This window comes from Anastrepha obliqua, chromosome 1 (assembly GCF_027943255.1).
Source record: "Anastrepha obliqua isolate idAnaObli1 chromosome 1, idAnaObli1_1.0, whole genome shotgun sequence".
Classification (NCBI taxonomy): domain Eukaryota; kingdom Metazoa; phylum Arthropoda; class Insecta; order Diptera; family Tephritidae; genus Anastrepha; species Anastrepha obliqua.
In genome coordinates this window covers 167,355,247-167,369,269 of record NC_072892.1, presented here as the reverse complement: position 1 = coordinate 167,369,269, position 14,023 = coordinate 167,355,247, and the positions used below count along the sequence as shown (strand labels likewise).

General features: G+C 39.1%; 1 protein-coding gene across 1 annotated transcript; it reads left to right on the top strand.

Moving 5' to 3' along the window:
* Window positions 1-940: 940 nt before the first annotated feature.
* LOC129240322 (serine protease easter-like) lies at window positions 941-11,433 on the top strand. Its single transcript, XM_054876056.1, has 4 exons — window positions 941-1,353; window positions 9,983-10,149; window positions 10,227-10,527; window positions 10,626-11,433. Exons 1-4 carry the CDS (start codon window positions 1,272-1,274, stop codon window positions 11,336-11,338), a joined length of 1,263 nt encoding a protein of 420 aa, XP_054732031.1. The 5' UTR covers window positions 941-1,271; the 3' UTR covers window positions 11,339-11,433.
* The last annotated feature ends 2,590 nt before the right edge of the window (window positions 11,434-14,023 follow it).

Here is a 14,023-nt window from a genome sequence, read left to right as displayed (position 1 = left end):
ATCTATGTATGCTGATGCTATAGAAATGGAGTAAGATGTGAGATAACTTTCTTGCTGCTAACATACATAAATGTTAACATCAAATGTAACATAAAAGTTTGAGAAGCACTACTGTAGTGATGTTCATTGGTCGGCAGAATAAATCTAGTTTGTTGCTGTAACTAAAGTAGAACCGACTGTCGTGAGAACTTGTGCGATTTCGTCTCATTTACCTTACCTTACGAAGTATGCATTTGATGTTCGTCTCGGTATAAAAAATCGCGGTACTGCATTCGGAAATTCGTTTAAGTGTTAATGTTTGAAACTGTTTTTAAATGTTTACGTACAGCCAAGGAAACACAAACTGTTGATGGTGTATTTTACAAGTGTTAAACGAAAGATCATGCATACCGGCTCAGCAATCATGGAGTCTACCGTCTACTGGTGTCAAACCTATTACTTGGCAGAGTAGTTTCAAACCATTCATGGCATACTTCTTACACAAAAAAATGACGTAAAAATGCATTTGCTGTGTCATCCATTAATTAGTCACTTGCAGTTTTTTATACGTACATACATATTCACGTTTACACCTATGGTATTTCCCTTCTTTAAGTTCTTGCTAAACCAACTTTTTACTCTCTGGCTCTCTTTTTATTAAGATGTTCACCTAATCATTTCACGTAATTAATTTGATTTTGTTTAATGAATCGGCGCTCAGTTGTTATCTCCAAAGCTGTTGCAAACAGCTGGGAAGAACCGCATAAAAAAACATATATATATATATATACATATATATATATATACACCTATCACCACATGCATATGTATGTACATATATGAGTATGCGTATTAAACTTGATGCCTCTCCTGGAATAACCGGTGGCAATGGTAAAGAGGAATATTTTATTTAATATTGTAAACGAAACGAAGACCAAACAGCGGCTTGCCCAATTGAGTATGCGAGCATTTGAGTATCGCATGTCGAGCAGAATTGAAATCAAACTAGCAAGCGCGCATTAGTAGTTAACTAAAAAGAGATGCTGCTGCTGATACTGTAACAGAGCACCCATAATTTGTTATTTGTTAGTATCGAGCAGAACGTCATTCCAATACTAGCGTCTTCATAGTAGGCTTTAAAGATTAAACAAATAATACAAAAATAAATATTTAATGAACGTTTCGGTGACTTATAATCTTATTTTATTACTTTAACAACAAAGTTGTGTGATATTCTCGTTACAAACTGAGACCTCGTATTTATTTAGTGAACTTGATTTCAATCGAGCGTAATGACCGTAATGACAATCCGGTTGTATATTCACGTAGTTTTGGTGATTACGACAACGGTTATTCTACGTTTTGGCGATGCTGGTGAGTATAGATTTAACGCTTACTTATTTGAATAAAATTCTGAAAACAAAAGGAAAATAAATTTTGCATCTATTCTGCATTTTTTTTTAAATATACCTATGTTTTGAAATTTGAACTCTCTTATCAAAAATTTGCTTTATCGTCGAAAATATTGCTTAAACTTTTCTAAATAAAATCAATTAAATTCGTTTGAAAACACACACAAATTTTGCTCTCAATTATATTGAATTGTATGAGTAAACAAATTCTCAAATCCTCAATAATAATCTCAATAACAGAGTAGAGGCTTACATGCGCGTATGCATGTAAATATGATATATACCTATTAGCGATGCCAAGCCCGGGATCGCGGGAAGTCGGTGTTTGAATAAGCTGAACATACCGAGATTCATGAATATTAAGCTCAGTATAAAATACTTACATAAATTGATTTTCTTCGCGATAAAGTGTGAGAAAAATTTGGAATAAAATCTTATTGAAATAAATTTCCCCTTCTGCTCTGCAAAACATTAGTATGAGTGCGCAAACATGCGAGAAAAACAAAATGCGCGAACAAATGCAATACTTACAGAGTAGAGATGCTCAATGGTAGGTTTTATTTGGAATAGGTTTAAATCACAATTACATAGAATACTTCACCTTACATTCAAATTATTTTTATATAAGAAAACAAAATAAATAATTGGCGCATACACTTCTGGCAGAGTTTTTTTTTTCATTTTTTGGCGTGCAGCTTAATATTGTATCACAAATTTTATTTACAAATATAGGGTGAGCCATGTAAAATTTGCTTTTGGAATCCGCTATAAAAAAAAAAAACTAATTAATATTTTTTCAAACTTTTTTTTTTATTTTGAAGATTGAACATTGTCATTTATGAATAAAAAATAATATCGTTCAAATGAATGCCGAGACTGGCTTTACAGTAGGCTATTCGATCAACCCAATTTTTAAGCACATTTTCGATTGTTTGGGCTCCAATTTCATGAATGGCAACTTCGATTTCGGGTTTTAAAGCATCAATCGTCTCTGGATGGTTCGCATAGCATTTGTCCTTAACGGCTTCCCACAAAAAATAGTCCAACGGGCTGAAATCACAGCTCCGAGGCGACCAATTGATATCGGAATTTAAAAATGGTAGCCAAAATTTCGAGTGTAACTTTGGCAGTGCGACAAGTTGCAACGTCCTGTTGAAACCAAATGTCGTCCATGTCATCCTCTTCAATTTTTGAGCGCTCGCCATTTACTGTAACCGCAGAAGAAGAAGAAGACTCACCACTTTGGAAATACGTTTTCAATATTTCCCAATTTTGTTCAAGCGTATAGCGTCCGATTTCGTAAATGTCAAACCTTTAAGTAAATTATGAACACATTTGACATGTCGTTTGTGTTACCATTCTCAAAAAAATAGGTGGTTCAAAAAGCAAACGCTGTATGGCCCACCCTGTACATATTATTGTTATATATACAAAATAAAAATTAAAAAAATAAGCGAAATTTTTGTATGTATTGGCGTAGGGAATAACTTCGTAGCGTTTTTGCCGAAGACGTTTATTTAAACAAAAAGCAATAATTATACCAATAAGTGAATCAATTATTTATTCGCCGTTGCTGTTTACAACCTCTTCCCACAACTCGACTAATTTGTTGGTACTCTTCCGCCTGGTCTGGTGTCAAAGCTGTTGTTGAGCCAGTTTTTAAGAGCCTCTTTGTTATCGAAGGTAACGCCCTTCATATGGTTTGACAGGGAGCGGAAAAGATGGTAATCGGTCGGTGCAGTGTCCGGAGAATACGGCAGATGCTGAAGGACCCCCCATTCGAGCTCTTGGAGTGCAGCTTTGACGACTTGTGCAACATGGGGCCTAGCGTTGTCGTGAAAGAGTATGGTTTGACCATGTTAATCAGGGTTTTTTAAGTCGAATACCCTCATTCACGCGGTGTGGCTGAGCAATGGAGAGCTCCGTGACATTCTTTTCGAGCATTTCCCAGTGCACCATGCCCTCCCAGTCCCAACAAACATATATCATGATCTTCTTTGGATGAAGATTCAGCTTGACTCTCGGCTTTGGCGTATCTCCTGGCGCCACCCACTCTTTTCTTTGCTTCATATTGACGTATAGGCACCATTTTTCAGCTCCCGCGACGATTCGGTACAAAAAGCGCTGTTTATGACTGTGTGTTGTTGCTCGATGGTGGGCGAGATGCTGAGAAATAATTTGAAGGCGACTTTATCGGTTTTTTTTTCATTGAGCTCCCAATTTTCCGGTAAATCCCATAAAAGGAAAGGAGTGAATGTGATTGAAAATCGTTTTATGATTGCAGCTATTTTTTTCCGCCAATTCACGACTGGTTTGGCGACGGTTCTCTTTCAAAAGTTATTTGAGACGTTCTTCATCGAATTCAGAAGGTTTTTCGCTACGGGGCGTGTCATCGACCTTAAAGTCGCAATTTTTGAACTTTGCAAACCATTTCAGTGCTGTAGACTCGCCTGTGACACCATCTCCATACAAGTCGCAAAAGTCCCGGTCTGCTTCGGCAGTTTTTTGATTTCGATGAAAAGCAAAGAAGAGCAGATGTTGAAAATGTTGATTATTTCCTTCTGAGTATTCCATTTCTAAGCCTCAAAACTTATAAAAAACTAAATAACTCAAAAATACAATTAACATAGTTTTGTAGAGCAGAAAGAGGTCTATCGAATGACTACTTACCCTTTGCCTAACAGCAAACAATTCGTTGTAAAATAAAAGATATAAAAACGCTATGAATTTATTCTCCAACCCAATAAATAATATTCAAAACCTATTTATCTTTACCTTTCAGAAAAGTCTATTTGATGTAGTATGTCCAAGGCGCATTATGAAAGGTGGTGGCACTAGACCAACAACAATGTTCTGTACGTTTGATTGTCAAAGCAAAGTATTGAAAAACTAGAAAACAAAAAAAAAAATTCGCCTTGTTTCATTTTGAGCTGTGGCTGTCATGGACACGGCGAAAGACAAAAATCAAATCAGCTGATTTACCAACACTACCTTTAAAAGATTCGCCTTGATTATGTCAAACTGCTAGCATCTGCTTCTAGTTCCTTAGGCTTTAATTTGTTTTTAATAAAATTAAAGAAAGTCATGTCTCGGAATGAATCCCGCGATCCCGGGACTACATCGAAATTCCAAAATCAATACTACAAATTATATATATACTATATATATATACATAAAGGGTTTTCCAATAAGAGGTGTTATTCCCATAAAAGATCAATGGATTCGTTGCTTGTGTGGCACGTAGCGCCGTCTTGTTGAAAATAAACGTTGTCCAGTTTAATACCATCCAATTCCGGCCATAAAAAATCGTTAATCATCTCTCGATAGCGCAATCCATTCACCGTAACTGTTGCTCCAGTTTTATTTTCGAAAAAGTAAGCTCCAATGACTCCGCCGGACCATAAACCGCACCAAACAGTCACATGTTGAGGATAGAGAGGCTTTACAATAAAAAATACCAGTCTAACGGTTAGACGCGATAGAAGTGAAACCTTCCGTAAAACAAACTGAGAGAGAATGAGACGAAAGCAGCATTAGGGGCGGGATAATTATAGGTTCATTATAATATTGCTATAAAGTTCATATTTTATTTTCTTCATTTTATTATTATTCATCCTCAATGTTTTCAATTTCAACAAATGATACGAGTGGCCTATGATAGCTAAAATATGATACAAATGCTTTGGTTTCGATGTTGTCAACATATCTTTGAAATACCGCGTCAATGGTTGTTTTTGATCGTGTTGTCGATTCAGTGCGATTGTTACACATTTTTAAATTGAATGTTGTATTGAGAACGTCAATTAAAGGAACCGCTGTGTCCAATGCAAAATTTACGTTAAAATCGCCACTTAAAATCATTGGAACTTTATTGTAATCTTTTCTAAGTATCCGCGATACTTCTGGTGTATACTTTATTAAATTTTCGTCAATGAATTCCGTGATGCTATTTATTGATTTTTTTTCTGTCGATATTCACGACACTTTTCTGCATTATTTTTCGGCATAATTGCGGTAAATATTTAAAAATAAAAATATTTACGAATATAAAAATACACACGCGGTTGCTATTATGAGCGTCCCCAGCAAAACCTTTTTTTGAATGTTACAAACACATATGCACGCAGGTTTTGCTGGGGCATGACCGAAACTCTAACACAATTACACATATGCACACGTATTTGTTTGAAAATCGACTTTTTTTTTTGGTTCTCCGTCACCTTTGGAAAATGTGTAAACAGTAAGCAAACTTTATTCAAATATTTTCCCTCATTTTTGCATCAGTAAAATTAAACAAACGCCGTAGCCGAATGGGTTGGTGCGTGACTACTATTCAGAATTCACAGAGAGAACGTCAGTTCGAATCTCGGTGAAAACACCAAAATTAAGGAAAACTATTTTTCTAATAGCGCTCACCCCTCAGTAGGCAATGGCAAAACACCGAGTGTATTTCTGCCATGAAAAAAAGCTCCTCATAAACATATCATAAAATAAAATAAAATAACTGTATAAAAAAAATTTGTTTCTTGTGATTCGAACCAAGGATTTTGGATCGGAAGCTCACATTGCTAGTCGCTCGGCTACCGCGCCATGCTGTCGGCGCTGGCCTAAAAGTTATTTAGTTCGTCGCTACGTTTATATCAACATATAATATAACGCTTCGTAGCCAAGAGTGTCGCTTTTTTCGTTTCACTTTTTCTCAAATCACTCCCAACGATTCTAAAGAAGTTTTCACTTCAATAACTCTTGGATTTTCTGAGCCCCAGATCCGACAATTTTACTTCTTGACGAAGCCACCGAGGCGGAAATGGGCCTCATCACTCAAGATGATTTTTCGATTGAATTCCGGATCATTTTCATCCATTTCAACGACCCAATCAGCAAAGACGTTGTTGATGATCGGGCGGCGTGAGTTGTTGTGTTAACTGTTAACTTATAAGCTTTACGACCCAAATATTTATGCAAAATACGGTGTAACGACGTTTGTGGTTTGTCCAAAGAACGACGAGGAATGGGCAAACCTGGGTTTTCTTCAACACTTTTGGCTACAACAGCAATATTTTCTGGTGTTATTGAGCAACGTGCACGGGTTTTATTCTTCACATCATTAACTTGCCGACAAGGTGCTTCACGATTATCCAAAAATGTTCGAGTTTTACGAACCGTCTCTGCCAAATTTTCACTATTTTTATAGTGAACTAGCGAAAACCCGCTCGTTCCGCTGGTCGTCTTTAAAAAAATCTAGATTGATTAATTAAATTAAGCCGAAAAATACTGTGTGTATTTTATAAAAATTCTCGCGCATGAATAGTAATGAAATAAGTTTTAAATAGTAGTAGCAATTAAAAAACGTTTGAAGTGATTTACTTTATTACTTTTTTTATTGTAATGCTCTTTGGTATACAATATTCTTCGTTTTTCCATGCGTTGTTGAATAAATGAACAATACCGATGGCTTACCAACTCTTGAGCATGAAACATAAAGTTGGCCATGAGAAAAACATGGGTATTCTAAATCAATACCACAAATTGATAAAGTTTGACCTTGTGACTTATTAATAGTAATCGCGAATGCAAGGCGAACAGGAAATTGAAGACGTTTGAATTCAAACGGCATATCCGATGGTATCATTGGTATTCGCGGTATTAAAACGTCTTCACCAGAGTATTTTCCATTCAAAATTGTTGCTTCAATGACGTTATTCATCAATCTCTTAACTGTTAATCGAGTGCCATTACATAGTCGTGGTTGATTTATGTTTCTCAACATAATAATCGGTGCTCCTATTTTCAAGTTTAGCATGTGTGGCGGTAATCCAGGTAAATCAAAGGAATTCAAAAATTCAGTGGGATAATTTACAATATCATCTTGATTTGTAACAGTGTCAACGGATCGATTTGTTTGTTCTGGACTTGGTATGTTGGCCAAAATAGCCGCATTCATTTCATTCACATCTTTATTTTTGCCAGCCATGATGGCTCGTTCACTAAGCCAATCATGATTTTTGTAATTTTGAGGCAAATTTGGGAAAATACTTTGAATTAACTGTTCTTTCGTTTGACTTATTTGACAAAAGTTTGGTTGTAAAGTCATTAAGCCAGTTAAATTATCGACATTATCTCTGCGAAAAAGCAGAGAAGGAGAAGAGAACTGTTCTATTCCCCCCCCGCTTTAACCCAGCTATGTGTTCAGGTGCAAATGACTTTTTTGCGTGAAGTCTGATATAAAATAAGTTCTATTTACTCTTCTTAAATTGATGTAAACTTTTCCAGGCGAAGTAAAAAAAACTGACATATATTTGCTTCAACCGTATATTTGTGAGTACACAGGTAATACGTAAATATATGAATGATATAGGTAATATCTCATATTAGCATAACCTTTCTGCAAAAAATTAAGGAAACGATCACCAATCACGCCGGCAATGATACAATGAATTTTTCACTATAACTGACTTCAGATTAACGTTTATATAATAAGCGTATATGTAACATTTTAAAATTTGTTTAAAATTTTTTTTTTAATTGTTAATAATAAGTGGTCTTCCTCTTCCTCTTCCTGTAGCTATTCCTTTTCCTCTTCCATCTCCTGCTCCATCTCCTTTCTTTATCCCAGAAATGGGCAGTAAAAATTACTTCAGTTAAAAGCTTTCATCAACAGCTTCCATCTGATACCCATATTGTACAAACACATCGAAGGGTACCTTGGTCCACCTTTTCGGCTATATCTCGAGACTCTGGTCACTCAGAGATCTAAAAAATACTCTGTACTAAGCACTCATCAGTAGCTTTGATTTGATACCCACAATGTAAAAACACATCCTAGGGTTGCCCGGGTCCTTGTTTTGGCCTTCGGCAGCGCCACCTGGTGGCAAGTGGAATCAATAAGCATATTATACTAACCTTCACCGTGGAAAAATATATAATATACCAAATTTCATAATAATCGGCCCAGACACACACGACCAAAATGTATTCAATTCTAATGAATGCTATGTGCGGTACGAGGGGTGCGTTTTATATGTCGGGATTAGAGAACAAAAACAAATTTTTATCATCGAAAGCACTTTATTGTTTTTCAAATTTTCTCCATGAAGATCTATACACTATTGCATGCGTTTGAATCAATTGTCGAAGCACTTTTGCCACTCTGAATGAGGTACCTCCAAAACATGCATTCTGAATGCCGCAACCGCTTCTTCAGGTGTCGAAAAACGTTGACCTCTCAGTTTGTTTTTTACGTACGGGAATAAAAAGAAGTCATTCGGTGCCAAGTCAGGACTATACGGCGGATGACCCATTAATTCGATGTTTTGGGTGCTCAAAAATGCAGTTGTTTGAGCCGATGTGTGAGAGCTCGCATTGTCCTGGTGTCCAGTTTTTCCGAAAAAACAGGCGACCATTTGCTTGGAAGTGCTTCGTGGGCGAACAACTTTTGTTGGAATTGGCTCATCTTGACGCACCCATACAGTCGACTGCTGTTTAGTTTCGGGCTCATACGCATAAATCCATGATTCATCACCTGTCACGATGTCATAGACGTGTTTCGAAGCTCCGCGATCGTATTTTTTGAGCATTTCCTTCGACCAATCGACACGAGCCTTTTTTTGAGCGATTGACAAATTGTGTGGGATCCAACGCGAACAAATTTTTTTGACAGTCAAATGTGTATGCAATATTGAATGTATGCTGGTCCCACTAATGCCTAAGATTGTCTCAATCTCACGATAGGTCACATGACGATCTTGCAATATCAGTTCGCGCACAGCATCAATGGTTTTCGAAACAACAACTGATTTTGGACGACCTTCACGAAATTCGTCTTGGAGTGAACTACGACCAGGATTGAATTCACCAAACCATCGATAAACACTGGTCCTTGATGGAGCTTCAGCGCCCAAAAATGAATTAAGTTCATCCATGCATTGTTGCTGAGTTAATCCACGTCGAAAGTTGTAAAAAATAATCGCACGAAAATGTGCACGATTTAATTCCATTTTTGGACCGAGATGAATCTTTTAAGTTACTGTAAACAACACAAATAGCGCTGGTATTTCAAAACGTTCTGAGTACATAAAAGCCAAAAAATGTCAAACTTTGCGATACAGCTGTCAGTTGCCAGATTGCAACACCAGGGTTGCCAAATCCCGAAATATAAAAGGCACCCCTCGTACAAAAAATACGTGCGGCAAATAGCAAAAACACACTCATTTAACTGGCGCACAGCACACACACGCGTTATCGGATTTCAACCAAACTTCACAGAAACCTTTGCCAAAGCAACACCAACAATGTGTGAAACTTTCATTGTTTTCCTTACACGCGTTGCTGAGATTACCGGAGACAAATGCACACTTTTTTTCGGCTTAATTTTTATATATATAGATTTTAATAATTTCAATTAGTTGTTTAAGCGTGTAGCGTTTCATTTTTATTAATGGCGTAGTTTCTACTTGTCAAATATCAAAAAATGGCATCTTCAAAAGTGACATCAAATAACATTTGTTATTGGAAAACCCTTTACATACTTCCAATCTATATTTTATATTCTACAAGTTCTTGCAAAAGTTTTTGTTTATTTTTGATTTTAGTAACAAATTATGGAGCCTGCCGCACACCGAACCGCATGGAAGCTACGTGCATTAACCTGGAAGATTGTCGCTACCTTTTCGAATTAGTGCAAGATCCGAATCTATCACAAAACGATCGCGCATATTTGCGTAGCAGCCAATGCGGGTATCGCGATCGCAAAGTTTTGGTAAGTAAAGCCGCAAATATGGTAAAAAAGAAAATATTAAAAAAATGTGCATATTTTTGTAACTTGAATACATGCAGATATGTTGTCCTTCACAATACATGACACTAAGTGCCACCACGCGTGCACCGCCAGCCGCACCTGCACCAGCTCCAGCCTTTGCACAACCAGGCGTGCTTTTTCCAGAATCCCTGCCAGCGAAGCGCCCTGTAAGTAACAGCGCTAGTGGTTTCAGCGGCAGCAACGGCAGAATCAACAGCTCCTCTAGCTTATTACCGAAGTTTCCGCAATGTGGGAATGTGCTTGACAACCGTATTTACGGTGGCACCGAGACAGCGATTGATGAATTTCCGTGGACCGCCTTGATTGAGTACTTAAAGTGTAAGTATTATACACACACATATACATACATATACACATGTATTCATAAGTTATACATATATTCATACGGCTTTCTAATGATACATTTTTTGCCACAGCGAATGGCGTCAAGGGCCACTATTGCGGGGGCGCATTGATTAGCGAACGCTACGTATTGACGGCCGCACATTGTGTTAAACCGAGTGATCTACCCGCCGGCTGGAGATTGACTGGTGTGCGCTTGGGTGAATGGGACACGCGCTCTGATCCCGATTGCAGCACAGAAGGTTGTGCGCCCAGTCATAAAGATATCGCCACTGTGCAGAGTATTCCACATCCAGATTATGCAAGTCACAATGACCCCAACGATATTGCATTGCTGCGTCTAGCCGAGTCTGTGCAATTCAGTGATTTTGTTAAGCCGATTTGTTTACCGACAACAACAAGCCTGCGCATGGACACTTTTCTCAATACTGCAATGGATGTAGCCGGTTGGGGCTCAACCGAAACAAGTTCAAGTAGTTTTGTTAAATTGAAGGCCACCTTGAAAGTTAAAGATTTGGATGCGTGCCGTGCGAAATATGCACAACTAAATGGTATAAAATTGGATTCGACGCAGTTGTGTGCGGGTGGCGAGTCGGGAATCGATACGTGTCGTGGTGACTCGGGTGGTCCGTTGATGTTTCAGGATGATGTAAACGGTAAAGCGGCTTATTATCTGGTAGGAATAGTCTCGTATGGGCCAACCCCATGCGGTTTAAGCGGTTGGCCGGCGATTTACACGAGAGTTGGTGCGTTCATAGATTGGATTGAAAAAAATATGCAAACATAGAGAAAAATATTTGATTAAGGACACGCGAATGTATGCATTTACATTTATTTGGTGTTCTCCTAAAAAATGGAAAAAAATACATGGGAATAAATAAATCAATATAGTATAAATAAAAATGTATGACAATTCATCGAGTTGTATCCAAAAGGTGAGGTTAGGTTGTATTGGTTGCCTAGAAAATGGGCCCACTTGAACGAAGAACTCAAGTTCATCCTTTGTGATACCATTGGCAAGGAAGTAAGGTGGAGGAAGACCAAGGGGACAAATGGAAGAAGAGGGTGGGGAAAGGAAAAGTGGGTGAGTATTTTTGGATTAGGAACGGTGACTGATTTGCGTTTATGTTAGACGCTTTATGCTGCTGTTGAAGTTCATCAGGTTTTTTATATCAAGTCCTGCTATATCCATAAAGCTAAAAACGTTTCAAATTTTAAAGATAAAATACAGTGGATTTCCGATTTGATTTTGCTCGCTTGGTACACATGCCCTAAATACTAGGTTGTTCAATAAATTTGTGGTTCGATAAGAAAAACACGATTTTATAGTTAGCAATACACTTTTTTTCGTATCCCTAGACAACGCAGCTACCGTAGTCGAATGGGTTGGTACGTGACTGGCATTCGGAATTCGGAGTACGTAGGTTCGAATCTCCGTGAAACACAAAAATAAAGAAAAAGTTGTTACTAACAGCGGTCGCCCCTCGGCAGGCAATGGCAAATCTCCGAGTGTATTTCTGCCATGGAAAAGCTCCTCATAAAAACCATCTGCAGTTCGTAGTCGGCTAGAATAAATAGATTCGTATATAGGGGTGCAGGGCGGCATCCTCTCGCGGCTGCTTTGGCTAGTAGCTATCGATGAAGCCCTAACTCGTTTAAACAGGGGTGGGGTAAGGGTGGTAGCATATGCCGATGACTTGGCCCAATGGTTTTAGGACCCTCCCCATCAGTAATGGCTGAAATTTCGGAAGGTGCATTGGCTACACTCAGTAGATGGGCTGCCAGTTGCGGCCACATAGTCAACTCTGGCAAAGCGGAGTTGATGCTATTCATCAGGAAATACAAGCCTCCACCCTTTAAGCTTCCAAGATTAAACAACCAGTATCTTACACACGGAAGTCAAGTATCTTGGCGTAATACTTGACCCCAAGCTCCACTAGAAGCTGCACATAGACAATGGAGTTAAGAAGGCCGTGTCTCAAACCACTAGTCGTACTCTGGATGTTCAACTTAGTGGATCTGGCAACCTTAACATATGGTTGCCTAATTTGGTGGGTAGCTCTTCAGAACTGTATGCGTGGGCATCACTGGGGCATGCAAACATGTCCCACTGCTACCCTCAACGTCATTCTGCACTTACTTCCCGTGGATCTTCAAGTTAAATCCATTGCTGGTCAGGAAGTTGAAGGAGATTGGCCTCTGGAGGCAACATCCTGTTGGACATAGTTGAATCTTGCAGCAGATCTCCTCTTCCTTCTATGTATTTCGTACAGATGGGCAAAATGGGTTTTGAGGGTGGTGCTAGAGCTATCTTTCCGAGAAGGCAAGATTGAAAAGAGGGGAGAGTCGGCACGGATATAGGTACCTTTGTTTTCACTGACGGATCCAAGAAGGAATCTGAAGTGGGAGCGGGTGTTTTCTCGAAATCAGCAAATATTTCAGTCTCCTTTAAACTGCCGGAAACGAGCAACGTTTTTCAAGCAGATGTCTTCCCGATCCTGCAAGCATCCATAATGCTTAGAGATCGCTGTTGGGAGGGGGAGATTAATATTTTTTCCGATAGTCGAGCTGCGATCAAGGCCCTGTCGTCGCCGTGTTGCAGGTCTTTTCTGGTTAACTACTGTAAGGAGGAACTCAAACGTCTGGAACGTACCGAAAACATTTCCCTTCCTGGGCACATTAATATAGAGGGAAATGAAATTGCCGAAGGAGTCGACAGAACCGGTTTCAGTTGTCACCTTCACAGACATCGGTGTCCCCTTGACCGTTGTGAAAGAGAAATTTCTTTCTCAAAAAAAGCGCTAGCCAGATGGAGGTCTGTCTCATCGTGTGCTATTTCAAAAACACTATGACCTCAATACGATAGAAACAGGATGTCTAAGGTGATGGGAATTCCCAGCCATTCAATGCGGTGTTCACTGGTCACTGGCTGATCGGAACTCATGCGCAGAAGCTTGGATTTCCGTACAACACCTATTGCAGAAACTGTGGGGCCCCTGCAGAGAAAGAGAAAGTGCTCAACAGTCTGCAGATAAAGATACTGTTGAGCACTTTCTCTACAAATCTCCGGCTCTGGCGGCTAGCTGCTTGAGATTCCTTAGCGTGTCCTTTGGGGATGGCTTGAAGAAATTCTCCAGCTTAGATCCCTTTTCTCTCCCCCACTACATCAGCAGCACTGGCTTTTTTCGCAGGTAGTGGTCCACATTACGGTATCAAAACGGCACGTAAATCTCTTGCCATCTAACCTACCTACCTACCTACCTGGTAGTCGGCTTAAAACTGTAGGTCCCTCCATTTGTGGAACAACATCAAGACGCACACCACAAATAGGAGGCCAAACGCTCAAAAAGGGTGTGTGACTCTGGCACAACGTGAATTTCGTCGTTGAAACATTGCGACGTTTAGCCGCTCGCCTCGAAGAGACTGGCACAACACGAGATGCTGCCAGGCGTGGCAGACCTCGGAGTAGCCG

Coding starts and splice junctions, on each gene's coding strand:
- LOC129240322 (XM_054876056.1), top strand. CDS start 1,272: ATGACCGTAATGACAATCCGGTTGTATATTCACGTAGTTTTGGTGATT. Junction 10,150..10,226: donor ATCGCGATCGCAAAGTTTTG/GTAAGTAAAGCC, acceptor GAATACATGCAG/ATATGTTGTCCTTCACAATA. Junction 10,528..10,625: donor CTTGATTGAGTACTTAAAGT/GTAAGTATTATA, acceptor TTTTTGCCACAG/CGAATGGCGTCAAGGGCCAC.